Source organism: Panicum hallii, chromosome 8, assembly GCF_002211085.1.
Source record: "Panicum hallii strain FIL2 chromosome 8, PHallii_v3.1, whole genome shotgun sequence".
Classification (NCBI taxonomy): domain Eukaryota; kingdom Viridiplantae; phylum Streptophyta; class Magnoliopsida; order Poales; family Poaceae; genus Panicum; species Panicum hallii.
Genome location: NC_038049.1, coordinates 37,119,852 through 37,144,466, shown reverse-complemented (window position 1 = coordinate 37,144,466; position 24,615 = coordinate 37,119,852). Strand labels below are relative to the sequence as shown.

The following is a 24,615-nucleotide window of genomic DNA, read 5'->3' as shown; positions in this document are numbered from 1 at the left end:
AAGCTAAGGCGGCGTCGACCAAGGCATGCACCGCCCAGGCCGCCGGCGTCCTTGAGCAGCGAGGCAGCACGGTGGGTGGCCGTCGAGCGGCCTTGCCAACGCGCGGACCAGGCGACGGCGCGTCCAGGTGAGATACACCGTCGCCGGCTCGAGTTGTCGAGCTCCTGGAGTTGCTCGGCGGCGCACGGCGTTGCAACAGCGCGCCGCTCTTGAAGGCGAAGCAGCGCGGTCACCACGCCCGAACCAGGAAGCAGCAAAGTCACATGGCTATCTTGCCAAATCTGGGCCGCACACGGTCGATCGGACGGCAGTCAGGGACCCAAGGTGTACACGGTAAATCAAATACCGTCCACCCCCACGCTGGCGGCGGGGCTCCACCTCATTAGCGCCTGTCTCTGCTCCGCGCGCCGCCTCGAAGGACCGCCACGTTCGTGGCCAGACTCCGGCTTCAACCGACCAAAGCATGCGCCAGAAAAAGGTCCTAGACACCGCCGCCTCGGTGGCTTGGTCCCCGCCGATCAGCCACGCAAACGCGGCGCGCCGATCGTGTTGCCACTGAGATGGCGCCGCGCGCCTCGACGGCCCGAGGTCATTACCCTATGGCATCACAAATTCTCGTTCCGGTCGAGCGACGACCCTTCCGGCGTGGCTGCCGACGAGGCCTCGCCGGCCGCCGGGAGGCCGCCGAGTCGCCGACGCCGCGGCCGCGGATGCCATCCTGATTCCTGGGTTACCCGTTCGCAGACGTAACACACGGATGCCGCACGCGTGCCCCTGGCGCTCTGGCGATCGATCATAACACCCCCGACTCGCCGGCGTACTGGAACAGCAACTCAACAGTGAAGTACGCCACTGCTCGGCGGTCAAGGTAACAGCAACTCTGCTCCTGATTAAAAAAAACAGCAACTCTGTTCTTGAATATCCAACAATCTGCCACGCAGATATTTTTTTTTTGAAAAGGCACAGGGAGTTTTTTTTATGAAACAGGAGGGGTGTTTATCCCATACTGGTTATAAATATATTAAGGTAAAACAAGAAGAGTTCAGGAAATAAAGAAAGAGAAAGAAAAGTAAAAACAGCACACAATCTAAGGAAAACAGTTCAGCCATTCTTCAAGGTGTTGTTTGTGCTTTATCTTCACTCGATGCTGTAGCAAATCGAGTTCCTTCTTGAAGGTGCGGCAGCAACCATCCACTGTTGGTTGAATTCCTTCGAAAATGAATCCGTTTCTTGAGGTCCAAATTGCCCAACAAAGGAGAATGAAAATACTTTTGAAGAGTGGTGAACGCAGCTCAAACTTTAATAGATCCAAACTTTGGAGAGTTGAGGCCTGTAATGGAATTTGTAAGTTTAAGAGGTTCCAGCAGCTTTGTGAGAACGGGCATTGAAAGATGAGATGATCCATAGTTTCTTCGACCGAGGTATTGCAAAGGATGCAGTTGTATGAGTCTCACTATGTAAGACAGCCTCATAGGAGACATGAGTTAACTCACGTAGGAGACGCGTTTTTTCGTGTCTCCAAATTTACGTCTCTGATGTGAGGTCATAGATGACGTGATTTTTCCGCGTCTCCTATGAGAGGGGTCATTGGAGACGCGGTTTTACAAACCCACATCTCCAATGACCCTCAGATAGGAGACGCGGATTGTTAACCCGCGTTTTCTTTGACTTCACATAGTAGATGTGGATTGTTAACCTGCATCTTCTATGATAATTGGCTTAGTCAGCTTAGAGATGCCATGTATGACGCTGATAATATTATTGACTTGGTTAGATCTAAAGAAAGAAAACTATTGCCGGATCATTCTTTGTCAATATCAAGCAATTCAAGTACATGCACCGGCCTTTTCCTTTCCTCTTGCTTTTCTAATATCCAGACACGTCATGAGGTTGCTGTTAAGATTCGAAGCCTGAACACACTACAAGAAACCAGTAGATCCATGACATTTTTCGAGTGACATTTTTGCATTTCGTCACAGATTACAGTTGGGCATGTTTGGCCTTCCTATGATTCGTCACAGATGCGTGGTCGGCCCAGTTGACGCCCCCAGGGCCATCATTGTATGACGGTCTTATTGATTCGTCACAATTTAACAAGGACCAGCACACAGCCCACTCCTCTAGGGCGTCGGTAACAGGCCCAACACGGGCACACACAGCCCACTCGTCTGGGGCGTCGGTAACAGGCCCAACACGCGCACATACGGGACACAAAAAATACATGCCGCTGTGAGGTTTCGAACCAGGGACCTCAGCAACCAGCTGTTGGGGCGCAGCCGCTGCGGTAGACATTCGCTTGTCCACAGTTTCATAATTCATTCTTTTATACTTTTAATGCGATTCTAAGTCACGGACGAAACCAAATGCAACCGATTGCATAGTGGGTCAACAAATCCCTGCTGACTCGCCACAGCCTGTGGCCAGTGCTCGCGACTGCGGCCGTGGTCGCCGGCGGCTGTGCTCGGCAACGAGGTGCCGGCGGCGGTGCTCGGCGGTGAGGTGGTCGACAGCTATAGGTTGCAGTGCCGGCCGCGACTAGCTGGGGTGCCGGTCAGATCTTGCTTACCAGACAGCGGTGGGGCGCGGTGCCCCTGCTTGCTGGCTCTCCAAGCTGCAGGCAGTGGTGGTGCCCCTGTTTTCTGGCGCTCCAAGCAGCAGTGGCAGGGCGGTGGTGCCCCTGTTTGCAGTTGCTCCAACCTTCGGCCCTCAATCCAGCTGCAGCCAAGGTATATATATTAAGCTCACATGTTCTTGTTGTAGAAATGCTTTAAATCCATTTGCAGCTAGAGTTGTTGATTAATATTTGTGCAATGTTCTGTTAGATGGACAGAAAATGGATGCATGGCAGACTATTTACTCTTGAATATATGAAAGGGGTCGAAGAATTTATGGATTTTGTTAGAGGGAAATTCAGTGAAGATGAAGAAGTATTATGCCCATGTACCAGATGCCTTAATCAGATATACTTGAATCAAGGCAATGTAGAGAGGCACATTTAATTTTGATGAACGGGATGGAAAATACTTATACGAAATGGATACATCGTGGAGAGGCATTGGACATAGATGTTATGGAAGAACCAATGGATATGCATGTGAGTGATGATGGTGCTGGTCAGGATGGAAATATCGATGCTGTTCATTTTGATGGGCTCTTACAGGACCTAGACACCGTAGCAGTAGAAGAAGGTAGCATTGATAATGATTCGTTTCTTGCCAAATTGATGATAGAGGCTAAGCGTGAACTTTATCCTGGTTGTACCAAGTTCTCAAAGTTCTCATTTGTGGTCAAGCTGCTACATATGAAGTCATTTTATAGAATCAGCAATACTGCGTTCACTTCGACATTGAAGCTATTGGCACAAGCATTCCCAGATTTGAATACAATTCCGAAATCTTATCATGATGCTAAGAAGCTTCTGCGGCATTTAGGACTTGGATATGACTCAATACATGTGTGCTTGAATAATTGTGTCTTATTTAGAAAGCAAAATGCTAAGCTTGACCATTGTCCGGTCTGTAAAACATCAAGATGGAAAGACCCTGAGAGGAAGAGAATTCCACAGAAAGTATTGCGACATTTTCCATTGGCGCCTAGACTACAAAGAATGTTCATCTCTAAACAAGCTGCAGAAGAAGCCCAATGGCACAAATTGAAACGATAGCCTAAGGAGAAGGAGATGAGTCATCCAGCTGATGGTGAGGCGTGGCAAGCTTTCGATAGAGAATATCCAGATTTTGCAGAAGATGCTAGAAATATTAGACTTGGCCTGGCGACTGATGGGTTCAATCCTTTTGGAAATATGAACACCAAATACAGCATGTGGCCGGTATTTGTAGTGCCATACAACCTTCCACCATGGGCATGCATGGAAGAGTCAAATTTATTAATGGCTTTGCTAATTCCAGGCCCTTCCGCACCTAGCAAGGATTTCGATGTATTTCTAGAGCCTCTTGTAGAAGATTTACTTGAGCTTTGGAAGGGGATACGAACATATGATGCTCTAAGTGGTAGGATGTTCAATCTTCGTTCTGCAGTATTGTGGTGTATTCATGACTATCCAGCTCTAGGTACTATTTCTGGACGTACAACAAGAGGATTTTTTGCATGTATTCATTGTGACAAGAATCCTTTATCATATTCACTAAGAAACAAAATTGGGTATTTTGGACACTATCGCTTTCTTCCAAGTGGACATCATCTGCGACGGAACAATGAATATAAGGGTCTTTATGACAGCAATGATCCACCAGAAAGATTTAGTAAAGAGGAGCTACAATCAGAATTGCAAAGGGTTACAGATGTTAGACCAGGAAAAAACGCTCCAAACAAAAGGAAGCATTCGGACTTGGATCAGGACGAGAATAATGGGAAACAAATGGAACCTCCAAGAATTTGGAAGAGGAGGGTTTGTTTGTGGAACCTAGAGTATTAGGAAAACCTCAAGCTGAGACATAATCTTGATGTCATGCACATTGAGAAGAACATTTGTGAGAACTTGATTGGAACTGTACTCAATATACCAGGAAAGACAAAGGATACAGTAAAAGCTAGGCTGGATTTAAAGGATTTGGGAGTCAAAAAAGAGCTGCACCTTGTAGATCATGGAAATTCATATAGAATGCCTCATGCTCGATACACCCTGCCAAAAGAACAAAAGGCTAGATTTATTTCTTTTTTACAAGATGTCAAGTTTCCAGATGGATATGCTTCGAATATCTCTAGATGTTTAAGTGGTGATGGAACAAAGTTGCACGATCTGAAAACACATGATTGCCATATTCTGTTACAAAGACTTTTAGCAGCTGGCTTGAGAGGACTAGTGGATCAGGACATTTATGAGGCTGTAGCTAATTTAGGAAAGTTTTTTAGAGAACTATGTAGCAAAACTGTTAACAAGGATGTGCTGATTGAAATGAGGAAAGAAATACCTATAATTCTTGTGAAGCTTGAGAGAATATTCCCACCAGCCTTTTTTGATGTTATGATCCACCTTGCTGTGCATTTACCTGATGAGGCATTACTTCGAGGTCCTGTGCAATATGGGTGGATGTACCCAATCGAAAGGAAATTGTATAGTCTGAAAAGATATGTGAGAAACAGAGCACGTCCAGAGGGTTCGATAGTTGAGGCATATGTTGCTGATGAATGCTTGACATTTTGCTCCAAGTACATGGATGATGTTGAAACCAGGTTCAATCGGAAACCAAGAAATGTGGGATTTTCAAATGAAGATGACTATGATGTGGACGTATTCGGACATGGTGTCAATTTTACTTCCGCATATGAATATGTATATGACAATGACTATGATCAAATGGTGTGGTATGTGCTAAACAACTGCAGTGAAGTAGAGAAATATGTCAAGTACGTTGTGACTTCTATGCCTGTTATCATAATTTGTTAGTTTTATTTCTTATCATACATACCTGCAGTCCATCCATTTACCTATGTTGATATTCTCTTTTTTCTATATAGAATGTTCAAAGAGGAATTAGAGTCTCAAGATGTGCGTATAACTGTACAGCTGCTTCGACAACAATTTCAGAACTGGTTCTAGAGCCATGTTAGTATTTTCTTTATATTTTTAGTTTCCATTGTAACTGATATGTTTCAGAACTGCTTCTAACTGATTTGTTTTGCTTACAGGTGATGAGGATGCGCACTGCTGGAGTAGAAGAGATAGATGATGATCTATTTTCCTTAGCATGTGGACCAGATTTCAGAGTAAAGAAATACTCATCATGCATAGTCAATGGGGTTCGTTTTAACACTGTCGACCGCGAGAAGAATAAAAGGACACAAAACTGTGGGATAATGGCACAAGGCACATCTAATGTTGACTTTTATGGAGTGCTAAAGGAAATCATTCAGTTAGAGTACAATGGTGATGAGAGGTCAGTAGTGTTGTTTAAATGCGATTGGTTCAAGTTAGAAGGAAAGAGGACTAGAATGAAAAATGATGGATATTTTACAAGCATCAATATACAAAATCTGTGGTACAAGAATGATTCTTTAATTCTAGCCACTCAAGCTAGAAAGGTCTTCTATATACCAGATACAAAGTATGGTGAAAATTGGCAAATTGTCCAGACCTTCGACCATAGACATCTATACAATATTTCTGAAATTGAGGCACCTGCTTATCAAGATGATAATTGTTGCGAAGATGTGCGTATGCGGAAGGGAGTTTCAGATAGTGCATGTGAACAGCCTTCAACTGGAGGAGACGAGACAAAGGACAATGTATTTGATGCTGCTGAGTTTGCTAGTTTGGCAACCGAACAAACTACTGAAGTTTTAGGTGACAGTGAAGACGAAGTAGATGACACACTGATGGCATATTGTAGTGGAAGTGAAGCTGACCAAGATGTTGATAGTGATGATGATTAGTTCTCTTTGTGTTGTAACTACTGTGTTGTCTTTGTTTCTACTGTTGTAAGACCGACGCTCCGGCTAATTGTAAAATTGAACCATTAGTATTTTGTTTCGCAGCAGAACCTTGAACCATTTGTATTTGCATTTAAGCTATGTCAGTGTTTATATCAGCTCAATATATCAGTTCTTGAATAATTGAACCAGCTCTATATAGCAGTGTTCATGTCAGCTCTATATTTCAGTTTATACCACAATTGTTTGGACAGCAGATATATATTTCAGTTTATAGCAGAACTTTCAGTTAAGTTGCACTCAGTTGCCATTATAATTTCTCCTAATACATGATTCAATTGTCATCAGTTCTGGGAACAAAGACACACCCCATTTCAGTCCAGATTCAAGTTCTGAGAACAAATACCAACTGAACCATGGCAATGTATGCATGGTTCAAGGTTTCAGTTCCTACTATATGATACATGGTTCAAGGTTTCAGTTCCTACTACACATCATACCTAATATAACTCCCAGAAAACAAGCAGCACAAACCACAAGAACACAGCTTTTATCTACTACAAATGCTCTCTTCCCTATGTCTCTAATTTCCTGTTTCATCTCCAACACACATTGCTTCAACTGAATCACATCTTGTCTGAACCATTCCATGTCTTGGCTTCTATATGGCCTTGAATGTTCACACTCTGCTCCTAATCCACGCTCCAACATGGAATGATACTCAGCTTCTGACTTGAACATAGGGCAGCTCGTTGGGTCATCCTGGAAACCAAAAAAACATATGAGCAGAATGAATTCATTGTAAAACCAAGCAATTTCATGTAATTGTTACCTTGACATTGTTTGGGCATTTGTAGAAAATTTGGCCTAAGGTTCCTATCTTCTTGCTTTCAATTCGAATAACTTGAAGGCCACATTCTTGGCAATGTATCAGGGGAAGCTCCTGCCAGCCCCTACCTTGACCACTGGACGTCGATGCTGCTCTAGACCCCCTCGACATGCTCTGGACGTGCATGCTGAGCTAGGATGGGCTCTGCGACAGAGCAGATGGGGATGGGAACGGTGACAGAGCAGAGGGAGCAGCAGGGACAGGGGACGAGCAGGGGGATGGGGCGGTGACGGAAGCAGATGGGGATGGGGGCGGCGACGCATGCGCTGGGAGGTGGCGGCGGCGGGGCGGTGAGGGGGCGACGGTCAAATGGACCCAAAATTTCCATTTGCGCGCGCTCCGGCCAAAATTTCAAGGCCACGCGCCCGAAATTTTAACCCCCGCGGCCCAAATTTTTGGCTCACTATATATGACAAGCTCGGTTACTCCCCCATCCTCGCCATCCCCTACCACTAGCGCTTGCGCCACCATCGTCGCCATCCTCTGGGGGCTGCAGCCGAGCTCCTACCATCCTCGACGCGGCGCCGCCATCCTTACCATCCTCTGGAGGCGGTGGCCGAGCCAGGCGCCTACCATCCTCGCTGCTGCGCCGCCATCCTTGCCTTCCAACAACCGCCATCCTCACCTTCCAACAACCGCAGGAATGAGGAAGGTTGCTGCCGGCAGACGCGTCAAAGGTTTTATCCTAATCCCCGATTTCCTACTGCATCGTGAATGTGGCTATGCCTGTATGCTTTACGTTATGCGTTCCCTCTCCCCAATGTTAGTTCCCGTCAGTACTCTAGCTAGGTTTTGGTAGTAGAGTTCGATCTAGCTTAATCCAATTTTGAAATGCTGAATGTAAGCTGGTAGCATCAACATGAACTCGTTTGCTCTGTGAAAATTAGGGTACTTCAGTCTACAGTGCTTAAGTTTTCTTTATAGTCTATGCATGTACTTCTATTTAAGTTACAGTGCTTCAATTTTTGTTATATTTCTGCAACCAGTAATTAGTTTTCCCTCATTTCAGAAACAATAAATCCATATGAACTACTACGCCTCAGACTATGTATGAGGAACAAGGCACGACTGGATGCACTAAACATACCTAGCACTGGGAACGAGTTCAACAATATTGTGGCTGCCTTGAAGAGCATAATGGCCTCAAAGAATAAAGTTGCTGACGACTCTGAAACGGAGTATGATCCTGGAAATGATAGTACCGGTGAAGGAGAACAATCTGATGATGAAGCCCAGGTTATAACTGTCCTAACAATTCTTAAAGCCTTACCATGTTTTGGAAAAGACATGTTTAGTGCATCCAGTCGTGCCTTGTTCCTCATACAAGGTTAATTGTTTCCTTCTGTTTATTGTAGTCTGCTCCGACCAGAACTGCAAAGAAAACAAGCTTAAATGACACGAACCCTGCTGACATCTCACCATGTCCTCCTACAAAAAGATTGAAGCAGACAAGACATTATCCTGCAGCTGCACATCAAACTACTAGAGTCACAAGGTCACAAAAGGCATCGGAACCTGGTGCGTACGTACACCCTACATCTATCCTTCCAGCTAGTGTTTTCACTCCACCAGAATCACTTGCTAAGGGTGTCGACAGCACACAGAATACTGCTCAAGGTAAGATCAAACAAACTTGTTTCTACTGTTTCATTATTACCTTCACAAAGTCTGATCTTTTACTTCCTTCTATTTTTTAATAGATGCAACTCAGCAGCGAGATGATCAGGTCGCATTGCCAAATGAAGAACACATACAAGGTTATATCAAATATGATGCTTTGTATTGTTTCTTTATTGCCTTCATTTACATAAAGTCTGAGCATTACTGTCTTTATTTCTAGATGATGCCATTCCCCAGCAAGATGCTCAGGGTGCACATGATCAGTGTGTGCAGCATGATAATGAAGTACAGATTGAAGGCAAGTGACTCAACTATAATATCTTGCCAATGTTCTTTTCTTCGCAATTTTGCATCAATATCTAATTGCAAAATTATCTTTATACAGAGAGTGACAGATGCATAAGGGGAACAAATATGGGAAAGGGTCTCTAAAAGATAACTCATTCTAGACGTGCCAAGTTGCCTTTGGTGATCAAGGAGGGGAAGACAAGGCCATCAGTGCCTTTTATTGCTGCAAAGTTTGCAACTGAGTCCAACATCTTAGTCAGAAACCATTTACCTGTGTTCCCACATTGGAAGGAATACAAGAAGCAAACTCAAGTTCTTGATCAATTCATGGGAGGTCTTAAAGTTAAGTGCAGACTTCAAGCATCTCTGCTTGTTTCATTACTTGGTACTATTTCAAATTTGATAATGCTTATCATGCAACTTTGTATTCTTTGCTTGCAGTTAAAATTTGATATGGACAAGAACGATGGTTCAGTTAAACATGCTTGTGGCCGTATGATGCAGTCTGCAATTCGCCAACAACGATACAGGTTAAAGAAGTATTTTACACCGTTTCCACTCCATTTGGTTCCAAAGACTTCTCCTGTGAAATCTCTAACTGATGCACAGTGGAATGCTCTTGTTGAACATTGGAAGAACCCCAAAAATGTGGTATGTTATTATCTGAGGCTGAACTTTTAATTCTCTGTGAATAAATATATGGGTATGGGATGCATTACTAACATCTCTTGGATGTAGGAAACTGCTGACAAGAACAAAATCAACTGTAGTCAAGTTAAGTTTCATCAGGAGACTTCCACTACAGTAAGAAGAAAGGCTATGCACCTACTGTCCAGTCTGCTATTGTAAGTATTATCACTCTTATTGCACTGTTTCTTTTTGTTGGTACTTGTACACCGTTAACAAATAACCTATTTAACTTTCTTGAACTTGTAGAATGAATTGGAGAACAAGCTTTCAGAATCTACAGATTCTCAAAATGAACAGCCTGCAGTGAACACTATAGTAGCTGAGTTCCTTGCTGAGAAAACCAAGAACAACCGATTTCTTCATAATGTGGGCTTGGCCAAAGTTCAGCGTACAGCAAAAGCTCAACAGCTTGAAGAACAGCTGGCGGCAGAGAAGAGTGCTAATGCTGAGCTACAATTGCTTGTCTCCAAACAAAAAGAACAACTTGATGTGCTGGTTATGAAGTTTCAGGAATCAGAACAAGCCAGGATCAATGACAAGGCTGAGACTGATAAAAAACTGGAGGTTCTTCTTAGTCATCTTCAAAGCTCTTGAGAACATATTTCCTGTGTTATCTATATGTTGTTGTGGGGCACTTTTGGACATGTGATGTTTGCACTAAACCATGTTTATTTTGTGTGGGGCACTTTTGGACAAGTGCTGTTGGGTTAACTGATGTATGAACCTACTTGTGATGTATGGACCTAATTTCTGCTGTTAGTGTATGGAGCTAATTTCTGCTTATGTCTTGTTAACTAATTGATCATTCTTTTTGCAAATATTAAGAATGACATTACTCAATTTAATAAAGGGGCCGAAATTTTTTTATGCCTTACTGAAATGGGCCTAAATGTTGGCCAGCCTCTACTTTCGTTATCCACGAAACAGGCCCATTACGAAATTTAAAGTGGGCTAAAGTTCGAGAAACATAATGGGTTCGTCCAGTTCAAAAGCCAAAATAGGCCCAACATGATCCACTAAGATAGGGACCCACCATCCACGTGTCGTCCACGTGTCGCAGATTCACCACGTCGCTTGCAACCGGGCTGGAGCGGGCCGGGCCAAGTAGTGATGATAACGCAGCGTCATGGTTCTATTAGATTTATGACGCAAATGGTGCTGAACGTCACAATTTCAAATTGTGACGCGAGATAGATGACGATACAAGTTTTCGTCATAAACAGCGACAATGACGGTTTTTAAGCATTCCTTGACACTTTTATTGTGTCATGGATCTAACGATCCCTTGTAGTGACAAAAGAATAGACAATATTTTAAAGGATGAAGTATTTTCGTCACTGACAAGCACACAATCTACTGAGAAGGTTTCAACACCGAGACATAGAAGAAGCTCCAACCTCATTGAACCCAACCTTGTGGGTAAGGAGGTTATACATGATTGTAGAAAACTAGTAGATTTGCTACTTGAACATAAGGACAAGAGGTCTTACAAGATTGCCATTGTTGGAACAGGAGGAGTTGGTAAGACAACACTAGCACAGATAATTTACAATGACCAGAAAATAAACAGGTGCTTTGACAAACAAGCATGTGTTTGTGTCTCCAAAGATTACTCCGAGGTTACGATTCTGAAGGAGATTCTTCAAAAATTTGAAGTACAGTACATGCAGGATGAATCAATTGATGAGCTCCAAAGCAAGCTAGAATTAAACATCAAAGAGAAGAGCTTCTTTCTTATGTTGGACGATGTGTGGCAGTCTGAAAAATAGGAAAATCTATTGAGGACCCCATTGCATGCTGCAGTGCGCAGCCACAGGGATACTTCTGTTGACGTCTCGATTCGACACTATTTCTGTAGAAATTGGAGTGGACCATACACTTCGAGTTGATTTAATGTCGGTGGATGTAGGATGGGAGTTGCTTTGGAAGAGCATAGGAATTAACAATGAAAAAGAGGTGCAAAATCTGCGAGCCTTAGGGACAGATATTGTTCGCAGATGTGGCTGTCTTCCTCTTACAATTAAGGTTGTTGCTAGGGTTTTAGCAAGCAAAGAACAAACTGAGAATGAATGGAACAAATTTTTCAAGAAAAGATGCTTGGTCCATGAACAAACTTGAAATACCAAGTGCTTTATATATAAGCTATGAAGAGCTACCACTCTGTTTGAAGCAATGTTTTGTCTATTGTGCCATATTTTTTGAAGATGCAGTTATTTACCGTGATGATATTACCAGGATATGGGTGGCTGGCCAACTATTGGAAGATACAGCTGAAAAATACTATTATGAGTTGATATGTAGGAATCTCCTCCAACCAAATTATTCATTGGTTGATCTTAGTCGATGCAGAGTGCATGACCTATTAAGGCAGCTTGCTTGTCATTTATCTAGAGAAGAATATTTTGTTGGTGACCCAGAATCAATAAGAGTTAATGTCATGAGTAAATTTAGACTTATTTCAGCAGTCACTATGAAGGATGCGATGGTGTTACCTAGCATGAATAAGGATCAATATAAAGTTAGAATTTGGAGAACATCTTATGAAAAGTCACTGAGAGTTGATAATACAATATTTAGAAGATTTCCACATATTCGAGTTTTGGATCTAACTTAGTCAGTTATACAAAGTATTCCAAATTGTGTTGGAAGATTGATCCATCTACGGTTACTTGGTCTTGATGGAACTGACATATCTTGTCTTCCTGAATCCATTTGTTGTCTTATAAACCTTCAGATATTAAACCTGTAGCGGTGCGATGCTTTGCATAGTCTCCCATTAGGTATAACTCGGTTATGAAACTTAGAGAATTTTTTGTTGAAGGCGCTCCATTTAAGATATGTGGATAGCATTAAGGTGGTGAAGAGCCTCCCGTTCCTCTCCGAGGTGCTTATAATTGCTGCATGTGAAGGCCTAGAGAGGGTCCCAAGTGAGACGGATGTGGAGAGGTTGGACAGCTTGCACCAGCTGTTTCTGACAGAGGATTTGCAAGATGTCTCCTCGCAGAGGCTGCCTGGACTGCAAGAGCGGCACCAGCAGCTGCACCGAGGAGATCTGGATGTCTACAACATTTGAATATCGTTACATATTTCTCTCTCCCCTGGTTTTCGTTCGTGCTCTGTTTTCTTAATTGTCATGAGCCGCTGGCAAGCTATTTCCTCTTTTGCTTCCATAAAGGGTGCTACATCTCTTGAAGACGACGTAAGTGCCTGCTCGTGGACCTGGATGGCTGTCTCGAGCCGTCGATGGATTAAGGATGGCTGATCAAGAACCACACCACGAGCTGATGTATGGAAGGCTCTTTTTTAATGTTTGTTTAAGTGTTTGGCTAGTGTGCATGCCTGAATAAAATGTGTGCTACTTGAGTTTCTGGAATAACTCTGTGGTGAGCTTGGACTTTTAGTAGTCCGTGAACATGTAATGTGAAGAAACCGCATCTGCTGGTATTATAGATATACAATTGTATATGAAAAAAGTGAACTCTTATTTTGTAACTACCACTAACATTTATGTGAAATAAAAACTGGCGTTACTTGCGACGCATCGTCTAGACGTGTACCGATCACAATCCATCCAATGGATCCGGACCGCCCGTGGCCGATCGGACGGCCGCAAGGGGACCCAAGGGGTGGACGGTCCGTCCACCGGCACCCCCTGTGGTGCCGCCCATCCCCCGCTTGCAGCGACCATAGGATGCGCCGTCACGATGGCGTTGGAACCCGCCGGCGCCGAGCAACCACGCAGATGGCGAACAGAGTGTTCTGGCCTGCACATGCACCAACCCTCCCTGACATATGCACATGCACCATCAGATGCACATGCACGCGTGGTGGTCGGCCTTGGCGATTTGGTATTTCCTCTGCTCAGCCAGCGCGGCGACCCTCCCTGACAGTGACAGATGATGATGCACTTAATTTGCACGACGAGATTCACGCCCAGATGCGTCCCGACTGTCGATACGTACACAGAGACTATTTAATCATCAGAGCGACCTGGCATTGGAAGCACATGGTTGCACCTGGATATCGAGGTTGTTAATAACCTAAACAACATGGAAGCACATGGTTGCACAGGTCAGCTGTTCACACCACCTAATAAAGCTATCTACAACTCTGAGGCTAAAATGATTCCATCTCCTACATGCTAGTACTGATTTCATCAAACATGCACGGGGATTTTCAAATGTACCCGTGGAATCTCATGGTAATAAGCAGATCGCATCCAAAGCTAATCCTATGATTATTAAATATACTTATTTGCTAATTCTATAGGAGGCTCATTGGCTTCTTCCATAATATTCAAATGCCACAATAGGTGGTACTCAAATACTGAAGTCTTTGTAGACACTGTTGTATGGTCTAAAAGCATCTTTTCTATAAGTCTCCAACTCCTTATTCACGTGTTCCAACAACTCCAGTTTCCGTTTACTCCTCCGTATTTGGTATCCTTTGCGTCCTGCTAAAGATGGCAACGGGTACAAAATATTGCCCGCGGATAGCAAACCCGACAGCCACGGATACGGGTTTGCATTTATGCCGCGGGCACGGGCGCAGGTACAACCTTAAACCCGACGGATATCTGCTAACGGGTTTGAAAAAATAATATCCACGTCCGCAAACCCGCCAAACCCGATTTAGTGGCTGACATGTGGATCCTAAACCCCTAATATATAGGCTTCATTAGATAGTGTTTGGTTGAAGAGCGAGATAGAACAAGATAAATCCATTCCTGATTTTAGGAATGGGATGGTTCCAGTCATATGTTTGGTTGGAGGGACGAAGGGTTCTATTCGTTGTTTGGTTGGAGGAATCGATCTTGATGGGATAACAGCTCCGTTAGCCACTGTTATTGTGGGGCCCGCCTGTTAGTCGTGGAATCCACGCAACAGCAGCCGCTCAAGGTCCATCCGTGTATCCGACCATCCGTCTCCTCTTTGCTCCAAATCCAACAAAAATCACCTGCTCCCCTCTCCAATCCAGCACGCCACCACGGAAGCCTAGCTGCTTCTCTCCATCGAGCACTACCAGCCACCATCTATCTCCTCCACCAGCAGCTCTTCTTCTTCCTTTCTTCTCCAATCGGCGACGGCAGCTACCAGCTAGCTAGCTTTCTTCTTGCCCACTCCCCCTGTGAAACAAACAACAGCAGCTAGCGCCACTCACTCTCTCTCTTCCTCTCTCTACCGAAGCAATTAGCAGAATCCAAGTCAAGTCACCTGCGCCGCCGGTGACAGCAATAAAGGGACGCTCCATTTCTGCGGCGCCGGACGAGCGGAGAGCTTCGTTGTCCTCCGGCTTGCCGTCCGCCCTGCTCGTGGGCCACCCCCTCCAAGTGAGCTGAACTGGGGAGACGCTAGCATAGGGGGGCCACCCCCGCGTGTGGAGCACCGAGCGCGGAACGAAGGAGGCGCGGAGGAAGGAGACAGGAGCTGACCCCGTCCAACCGTTCTTTTTTCGGGACGAACTCATACGGTGTATTCCCTTACTGCCGCTCCACTCCATCTCCATCCATCCCACCAACCAAACCGCACCCAGCCGCTTTAGGGCCTGAGAAAGTGCAAAACTTTTGCTCTTTTGCACTTTTTTTGCACTTTTGGATCCAAACACCCCAAAGTGCAAAAGGGCAAATGCTACCGTAATTTTGCTAATTATGGATTAATTAGGCTTAATAGATTCGTCTCGTCATTTAGTCCTCATCTATGTAATTAGTTTTTTAATTAAACTATATTTAATACTTCTAATTAGCGTCCAAACATCTGATGTGACAGGAGCAAAAATTTTACTTTTTGCCCTTTTGCCATTTGCCCTTGGATCCAAACAGGCCCTTATTCCTTATTCCTTTCCTTCTCCCGCACCCAGCTGCCTCACCCAAGCGCCCGCTCTTCCCCGCGTGCGCCACCGCCCACCGCCCCTCTCCAGTCTTCGTCCTCCTCTCCCCTTCCTGCGCGCTGCCGCCTGCCGCCCCTCTCCTCCTCCTCCGGCCTGTGCGCCGCCTCGGTCCTTCCCCTCCTCCCTGTGCTGCTCAGGCTTGGCGCCGCCGTCCCCATCATCGTCGACAAGCTCCTCCCCGAGTCCTTGTGCGCCACCGCCCCCTTTCGCTGTTCCTCCCGCTGGCCGGCCGCCAACGTCCTCCCTCTGCCAAGGCGTCGCGACCGCAGTCCACGCTTCCTGCCGCCCGGCGCGGCAGCGCCGAGTGCGGCCGCGCTCGCGCCCGCGCGGCACGGGGCGGCCCTGCTCTGCTGAAGGTATGTTTTTGGATATGGAAAGCTTCAATTCATGGCCTCAGGTTAATCAAGAAGACGTTCTGATTTCCACCATAGCTTTCTGTTCTCATAAGAATTGACTAATCATGCAGAAGCTATGCTGGCAGTGTGCAAATTTCTCGTGGATCATTGATTCAAGAGATCCTATTGGGAGCAAAATAATATGCCTTGAGACATACAAATCTCCATATGCAGCACTCTGATCAGTGCCTTATCAGTTGACCTTTTTTTTTCAGGTACCCTTTCTAGTCTAATAGATCTGAAAATTCTGAGATGAGCAGTAATTCTTGTTAATTATATTACCTGCTAAGCTGTTCTAGTATTCAGGTACCCTTTCTAGTTCTAATAGATATGGAAATACTGAGTTTGGGCAGTAATTTTTCTTGCTAATTATATTACCTGCTAAGCTGTTCTAGTTATAGGTGTTGATCAACCGGGCTGTCATTAACCTGCTAAGCTGTTCTAGTTGTCCCCGCTTTTTTGCAGTAGTTGCTGTAGGATCTGCTGGTTCTCGTTTCTCCTAGCGATAAAGTGATAGTACTCATGGGTAATGATCTGATGAACAAACTGCTTGTTCAAGAAGATTACTATTGGTTGTTATGAGACTATTATGCTTCTTGGAAGATGGTTCGAGTTGTGCTTCAGATTTTTCATGTCCTGGTAAGCAGAAGCTTGATGCTCTGTGGACCAATTTCTGTGGACCTCTCAATCTCTCTTTAAGTTTATCAAGAAAACTCTCATCAAAGAGAGAGTGTTGCGAGAAAAAATAATTGCATTGACACGTACTGATCTTCTTCTGTAGTGATATGATCAGAGGCTTACCAATGCACCTGTAAACAGGTACTTAATGCACCAGCATGGCTTTAATTCAGTGATAATTCTTCCGCTGAACCATTCTAGCTATAGCCTGTGATTAAACAACCTTTCTTTCGATGAGCAAACTTAACCTATTCATTCTTTCTTCAACTTTTGCAGGTTTAATGAGCTCTGTTATTTGTGATTCTACATTGGTGATTGGCTGATAACTTCTGCTATCCACATTATAAAGTGGTTTTTAGAATCCATTACTTTTTATCTTCCTAGCTTGGGCGCAGTCTGCTGGATGTTTGAAGTCTTGATGGGTTATCATCTGATTATTCTCTTTCTACAAATAAATAACTAACATTGAATCTGGTCATAAGTCATTCTCTTGTTAACAGGTAAGCTTCCAAGGCTACTGCTATATTGCATCTTCATTTCCTTTAAGTTACTGTAATTGTGACTTCTATAGTAGCATGTAGAAAACAAGAAATCTTTTAGTGTTAAAGTTGAAATGGTGAATCAAACAATCATTGTGCTCTAGCAGATAAAAAATTGACTACCGGTAGGATTTCTTTAGGTTATCTGTGCATGATGGCAAATATTTTCCCAACTGATAACATCCAATCCAGTCCATGTTCGGTTACAACATTTAGCAGCTCAAACAAAAAGGTACAAGCTAACTCAGGAGTTATACCTCAATACCTCACCGTACTACTCAATTTGCTAAAAAACATCTTGTCCAAGACTATTAGTTCCTGACCCATATGGAATAGCATTATGCCATTATGTAATGTTTACTGAAGATATAAAGAAGAATTTAGTGATATTTAGCTTAACAACAAGGTGCCCCAGCGTCTTGGTCTCTTGGAGGTCTAGTAGCCTACATGCCATGTAAATATTACACCACAAATCAGTACTGGTATATGTTAATATCTTTCAATACGCATTTCAATTTTGTGAGCCCTTTCAAATTTTTAGACCAAGTTAACACATTTGCACATTTATTTCCCAGCCTGCAACTCCTCTGGTGAATCTCTCTCAGCAACTTTGTCTAATGGCAGCCATACTAGAATCTTTAGTTGGATCGTGTGCTAAGAAGTTGCAAGATGTTATTTCAGAGGAAGCCATACTAATTTTAGGGGTAAAAGAAGAGCTCACAGAACTGCAGAGAAGAATGGAGCAAATACGACACTTTCTTAATGATGCAGAGCAAAGGAGCACAAAAGAATCAGCTGTTAATAATTGGCTCAATCAGCTAAGAGATGCCATGTATGACGCCGATGATGTTATTGACTTGGCTAGATCTAAAGGAAGCAAACTATTGCCGGATCATTCTTTGTCATTATCAAGCAAATCAAGTACATGCACCGGCCTTTCCCTTTCCTCTTGCTTTTCTAATATCCAGACACGTCATGAGGTTGCTGCTAAGATTCGAAGCCTGAACAAAAGAATAGACAATATTTCAAAGGATGAAGTATTTTCATCACTGGCAAGTAGACAATCTACTGAAAAAGTTTCAGCACCGAAACACATAAGAAGTTCCCACCTTGTTGAACCCAACCTTGTGGGTAAGGAGGTCATACATGCTTGCAGAAAACTAGTAGATTTGCTACTTGAACATAAGGACAACAGGTCTTACAAGATTGCCATTGTTGGTACAGGAGGAGTTGGTAAGACAACACTAGCACAGATAATTTACAATGACCAGAAAATAAACAGGTGCTTTGACAAACAAGCATGGGTTTGTGTCTCCAAAGATTACTCCGAGGTTACTATTCTGAAGGAGATTCTTCGAAAATTTGAAGTACAGTACATGCAGGATGAATCAATTGATGAGCTCCAAAGCAGGCTAAAATTAGCCATCCAAGAGAAGAGCTTCTTTCTTGTGTTGGATGATGCGTGGCAGTCTGACATATGGGAAAATTTACTGAGCACCCCATTGCATGCTGCAGCCACGGGGATAATTCTGTTGACATCACGACTTGACACTGTTGCTGTAGAAATTGGAGTGGACCATACACACCGAGTTGACTTAATGTCGGTGGACGTAGGATGGAAGTTGCTTTGGAAGAGCATGGGAATCAACCAAGAAATAGAAGTGCAAAATCTGCGAGACTTAGGAATAGATATTGTTCGCAGATGTGGTTGTCTTCCTCTTGCAATTAAGGTTGTTGCAAGGCTTTTAGCCAGGAAAGAACAAACTGAGAATGAATGGAACAAGTTTTCAAGAAAAGATGCTTGGTCCATGAGCAAACTTGAAATACCAAGTGCTTTATATATAAGCTATGAAGAGCTACCACTCTGTTTGAAGCCGTGTTTTCTCTATTGTGCCATGTTTCCTGAAGATGCAGTTATTGATCGTGATGATATTACCAGGATGTGGGTGGCTGAAGGCTTCATTGATGAGCAAGATGGCCAACTATTGGAAGATACAGCTGAAGAATACTATTATGAGTTGATATATCGGAATCTCCTCCAACCAAATTATTTATCGGCTGATCTTAGACGATGCAGAGTGCATGACCTATTAAGGCAGCTTGCTTGTCATTTATCTAGAGAAGAATGTTTTGTTGGTGACCCAGAATCAATAAGAGGTAATGTCATGAGTAAATTTAGACGTATTTCAGCAGTCACTAAGAAGGATATATTGGTGTTACCTAGCATGGATAAGGATCAATATAAAGTTAGAACATGGATAACTTCTTCTGAAAAGTCACTGAGAGTTGATAACACAATATTTAGAAGACTTCCATATATTCGAGTTTTGGATCTAACTGGGTCAGTTATACAAAGTATTCCAAATTGTGTTGGAAGATTGATCCATCTACGGTTACTTGGTCTTGATGGAACGGACATATCTTGTCTTCCTGAGTCCATTCGTTGTCTCATAAACCTTCAGATATTGAACTTGCAGCGGTGCGATGCTTTGCATAGTCTCCCATTAGGTATAACTCGGTTATGTAACTTGAGACGCCTTGGTCTTGCTGGAACACCAATAAACCAGGTTCCAAAAGGGATTGCTAAATTGAAGCTCCTGAATGATCTTGATGGATTTGCGGTTGGTGGTGGCAGTGATAATAGTGCTAGAGCACAAGATGGATGGAGCCTAGAAGAGCTGGGTCCTCTTTTTGAGCTGAGGAAGCTTGATTTGAATAAATTGGAGAGAGCATCTCCTTGTAGCACAGATTCATTGTTACTAGACAAAAAGTTTCTCAAACAACTCAATTTAAGTTGTACTGCACGTACAGATGAACCATATAGTGAAATGGATATAATCAATATAGAGAGGACGTTTGAGAAGCTAATCCCTCCACAGAGCATTGAAGATATAGGTATTCTAAATTTTTTTGGTCGGAGGTTTCCCACCTGGCTTGGTACTGCTACACATTTTCCATCATTGATGTGTTTGATACTTGTGTATTGCAAATCATGTGTGCATCTTCCTCCAATCGGGCAGCTCCCCAACCTGAAATATCTGAGAATCGAGGGAGCCACTGCAGTCACCAAGATTGGACCCGAATTTGTTGGCTACGGGGTGGGTAATCCCGGATCTGCAGAGGCAGTTGCTTTCCCCAAGCTTGAAACGTTGTACATCAAGGATATGCCCAACTGGGAGGAGTGGACCTTTGTTGTTGAAGAAGAAGAAGAAGCGGCGGCAGCAGCAGCAGGTAAGGATGGTGCTGCTGCAAACCAAAAGGGGGAAGCCCCACCTCCAAGGATGCAGCTGCTGCCACGTTTGAAGAAGTTGTTTCTTGTCTGCTGCCCCAATCTGAGAGCTCTCCCACGGCAGCTTGGACAGCAGGCCACCAGCTTGAAGGAGCTCCAGTTAAGATATGTGGATAGCATTAAGGTGGTGGAGAACCTCCCGTTCCTCTCTGAGACGCTTTTAATTGCTAGATGTAGAGGCCTAGAGAGGGTCTCAAATATTCCCCAGGTGAGAGAGCTGCGTGCACAGCTGTCTCCAAACTTGAGGTATGTAGAGAGGTTGGACAGCTTGCACCAGCTGTTTCTGGATGAGGACATGCAAGATGTCTCCTCACGGTGGCTGCCTGGACTCCAAGAGAAGCACCAGCAGCTGCACGGGGAAGACATGGATGTCTACACCTGGTGATGATGAGTATGCGAGGTATGATCACTCACTGGATATTTGAATATGATACATACTTATCTCTTCCCTATTTTCCATTCGTGCTCTTATCTATTATCTTAATACGATAGTGTTAAAAGAAGCCACCACGTTTGCCGAGAGAACCTAGAAATTCTCACATTAATCGAAAAAAGGAAAGGATATACACCGTTGGATTTTTATGAAGATCTAACGATCTGAACTAACCTAAAGAGTCCATACCAACTACTATTAATATATATATATATATAAATTCGAAATTAAAAAATAAAGAAATTAGTAGTTGATTTCTAGGTGATCTAGAAAGAAAATAGTTAAATAATAAAGAGCCCATAGAAAATGCAATTAATAAAATAACTTAATTTTGAACAAAAATACTCTAAATTCTATATTATAATTATATAAAATTGACCTATAAATCACTACAACAACAATTGGTGAAGAAAGAATAAATTCTACACCATCGTTCTTGTCATGAGCCGGTTACAAGCTATTTCCTTTTCTTTTTTTTTTTGCTTTCATAAAGGGTGCTACATCTCTTGAAGACGACGTAAGTGCCTACTCGTGGACCTGGATGTCTGTCTCGAGCCGTCGATGGACTAAGGATGGCTGATCAAGAACCACAACACGAGCTGATGTATGGGAAGGCTCGTTTTTAATGTTTGTTTAAGTGTTTGGCTAGTGTGCATGTCTGAATAAAATATGTGCTACTTGAGTTTCTGGAATAACTCTGTGGTGAGCTTGGACTTTTAGTAGTTTGTGAACATGTAATGTGAAGAAACCGCATCTGCTGTTGCATGCTTTCTGTCGCAATTATCGATATACATGAAAAGTGAGCTCTTGTTTTGTAATTGCCACTAACATTTCTGTGAAATAAAGCTGTCGTTACTTGCTCCCCTTCTCGTTCCAGCAATGCAGCTTCTGTGAACTAACCAATGCAGGTCCTTTCTCCTGCTTGTCAGTTTATCAGGTCTATTGAGTGTACATGTTAATGAAGTTACCCTGCAGTTAGTTTGTCAGTGTTAGTTGCCGGTTGCCATTGCCACATAGGTAGTCAGTGCAACATCAGTGACCAAAAACAAAGAAGAATTCGTATTTGCAATATCTTGAGAGCAGCATGCGCGTCTGCTTCGTCCAGAGGAACCACACTCATCAGGGTCCTTGTCTTCATCTGCTCCTTGCACTGATGCATCTTCTACAGATAACCCGATCTGATAAATAATGCAGCAAATGAAGGCCAGCAGGACAGGACTGACGACAGTGCAGAGCGGTTGCTTCTTCAGAGTCGCACGCGCGTCTGCATTTCGAAAGGAACCAACACACATACACGGGGTCCCTCCTTGTCTTGCTCTGCTCGTCACACGGACGCGTCGTCTACAGATCACAATCCATCCATCCGGCCCCTTGAGAACCACGACTCCATCGGCTCTGCGCGTTCGCTGACAAGCTAAGGCGGCGTCGACCAAGGCATGCACCGCCCAGGCCGCCGGCGTCCTTGAGCAGCAAGGCAGCACGGTGGGTGGCCGTCGAGCGGCCTTGCCAACGCGCGGACCAGGCGACGGCGCGTCCAGGTGAGATACACTGTCGCCGGCTCGAGTTGTCGAGCTCCTGGAGTTGCTCGGCGGCGCAACAGCGCGCCGCTCTTGAAGGCGAAGCAGCGCGGTCACCACGCCCGAACCAGGAAGCAGCAGTGTCACATGGCTATCTTGCCAAATCTGGGCCGCCCACGGCCGATCGGACGGCAGTCAGGGACCCAAGGTGTAGACGGTAAATCAAATACCGTCCACCCCCGCGCTGGCGGCGGAGCTCCACCTCATTAGCGCCTGTCTCTGCTCCGCGCGCCGCCTCGAAGGGCCGCCGCGTTCGCGCCCAGACCCCGGCTTCAACCGACCAATGCAAAGCATGCGCCAGAACAAGGTCCCCAGACGCCGCCGCCTCGGTGGCTTGGTCCCCGACGATCAGCCACGCAAACGCGGCGCCCCGGTCGTGTTGCCACTGAGACGCCACCGCGCGCCTCGACGGCCCGAGGTCGTTACCCTATGGCATCACAGGTTCTCGTTCCGGTCGAGCGACTACCCTTCCGGCGTGGCTGCCGACGAGGCCTCGCCGGCCGCCGGGAGGCCGCCGACGCCGCAGCCGCGGATGCCATCCTGATTCCTGGGTTACCCGTTCGCAGACGTAACACACGGATGCCGCACGCGTGCCCTTGGCGCTCTGGGCGATCGATCATAACACCCCCGACTCGCCGGCGTACTGGAACAGCAACTCATCAGTGAAGTACGCCACTACTCGGCGGTCAAGGTAACAGCAACTCTGCTCCTGATTAAAAAAACAGCAACTCTGTTCTTGAATATCCAACAATCCGCCGCGCAGTAATCGAACTCTGTCATCTGCCGGAACTCTGTTCGCGTCAGCAACTGAAACCCATCTCCCGCCCCCGCCAGAGCAGTCATAGTCAACTTGGAGTGTCGTCGCGTGCACATGAAGGCAAAGGCATCCGCAGAATCCCTAGTGCAGCAGATGCGTATGTAGTCATCACCGTGGGAATGCTTGCCATCAGACATTTTTTTTTGAAAAGGCACAGGGAGTTTTTTTTTATGAAACAGGAGGGGTGTTTATCCCATACTGGTTATAAATATATTAAGGTAAAACAAGAAGAGTTCAGGAAATAAAGAAAGAGAAAGAAAAGCAAAAACAGCACACAATCTAAGGAAAACGGTTCAGCCATTCTTCAAGGTGTTGTTTGTGCTTGATCTTCACTCGATGCTGTAGCAAATCGAGTTCCTTCTTGAAGGTGCGACAGCAACCATCCACTGTTGGTTGAATTCCTTCGAAAATGAATCCGTTTCTTGAGGTCCATATTGCCCAACAAAGGAGAATGAAAATACTTTTGAAGAGTGGTGAATGCAGCTCAAACTTTAATAGATCCAAACTTTGGAGAGTTGAGGCCTGTAATGGAATTTGTAAGTTTAAGAGGTTCCAGCAGCTTTGTGAGAACGGGCACTGAAAGAAGAGATGATCCACAGTTTCTTCGACAGAGTTATTGCAAATGACGCAGTTGTATGAGTCTCGCTATGTAAGACAGCCTCGTAGGAGACGCGAGTTAACTCACATAGGAGACGCGTTTTTTCGTATCTCCAAATTTACGACTCTGATATGAGATCATAGATGACGTGGTTTTTCCGCGTCATTGGAGACGCGGTTTTACAAACCCACGTCTCCAATGACCCTCACATAGGAGACGCGGATTGTTAACCCGCGTCTTCTTTGACTTCACATAGTAGATGTGGGTTGTTAACCTGCATCTCCTATGACTTCACATAGGAGACGCTGGTTGCCAACCAGTATCTCCTATGATGAATTAAAAAAAAAGAAAAGGAGGACAGAATATACCCTTATGTACATCACATATACATATGTTTTATCCATTCTTTACATCACAAATTCACATGCTTTATCCACTGTATACGTTACAAATGCAGTCCTAATCTATTGAACTCAAACAAATCCACTATTATCTTGTGCAGAAATGAAAATAAGACAACATATCA

At 44.5% G+C, this 24,615-nt stretch overlaps 1 protein-coding gene and 1 pseudogene across 3 annotated transcripts; both read left to right on the top strand.

Moving 5' to 3' along the window:
- The first annotated feature begins 1,549 nt into the window (after positions 1 to 1,549).
- LOC112903761 lies at positions 1,550 to 12,950 on the top strand (annotated as a pseudogene).
- Positions 12,951 to 15,961: 3,011 nt separating this feature from the next.
- LOC112902962 (putative disease resistance protein RGA3) lies at positions 15,962 to 21,962 on the top strand. Of its 3 annotated transcripts, XM_025972161.1 has the most exons (7): positions 15,962 to 16,119; positions 16,230 to 16,373; positions 16,624 to 16,797; positions 16,940 to 16,977; positions 17,113 to 17,336; positions 17,951 to 21,064; positions 21,591 to 21,962. In XM_025972161.1, the coding sequence occupies exon 6, from the start codon at positions 17,993 to 17,995 to the stop codon at positions 21,047 to 21,049; it is 3,057 nt and encodes a 1,018-aa protein (XP_025827946.1). In that variant the 5' UTR covers positions 15,962 to 16,119; positions 16,230 to 16,373; positions 16,624 to 16,797; positions 16,940 to 16,977; positions 17,113 to 17,336; positions 17,951 to 17,992; the 3' UTR covers positions 21,050 to 21,064; positions 21,591 to 21,962. The 3 variants fall into 3 exon arrangements, with proteins under 3 accessions (XP_025827946.1, XP_025827949.1, XP_025827947.1); XM_025972164.1 differs by lacking the exon at positions 16,624 to 16,797; XM_025972162.1 differs by lacking the exons at positions 15,962 to 16,119; positions 16,230 to 16,373; positions 16,940 to 16,977 and having other exon boundaries at positions 16,671 to 16,797.
- The last annotated feature ends 2,653 nt before the right edge of the window (positions 21,963 to 24,615 follow it).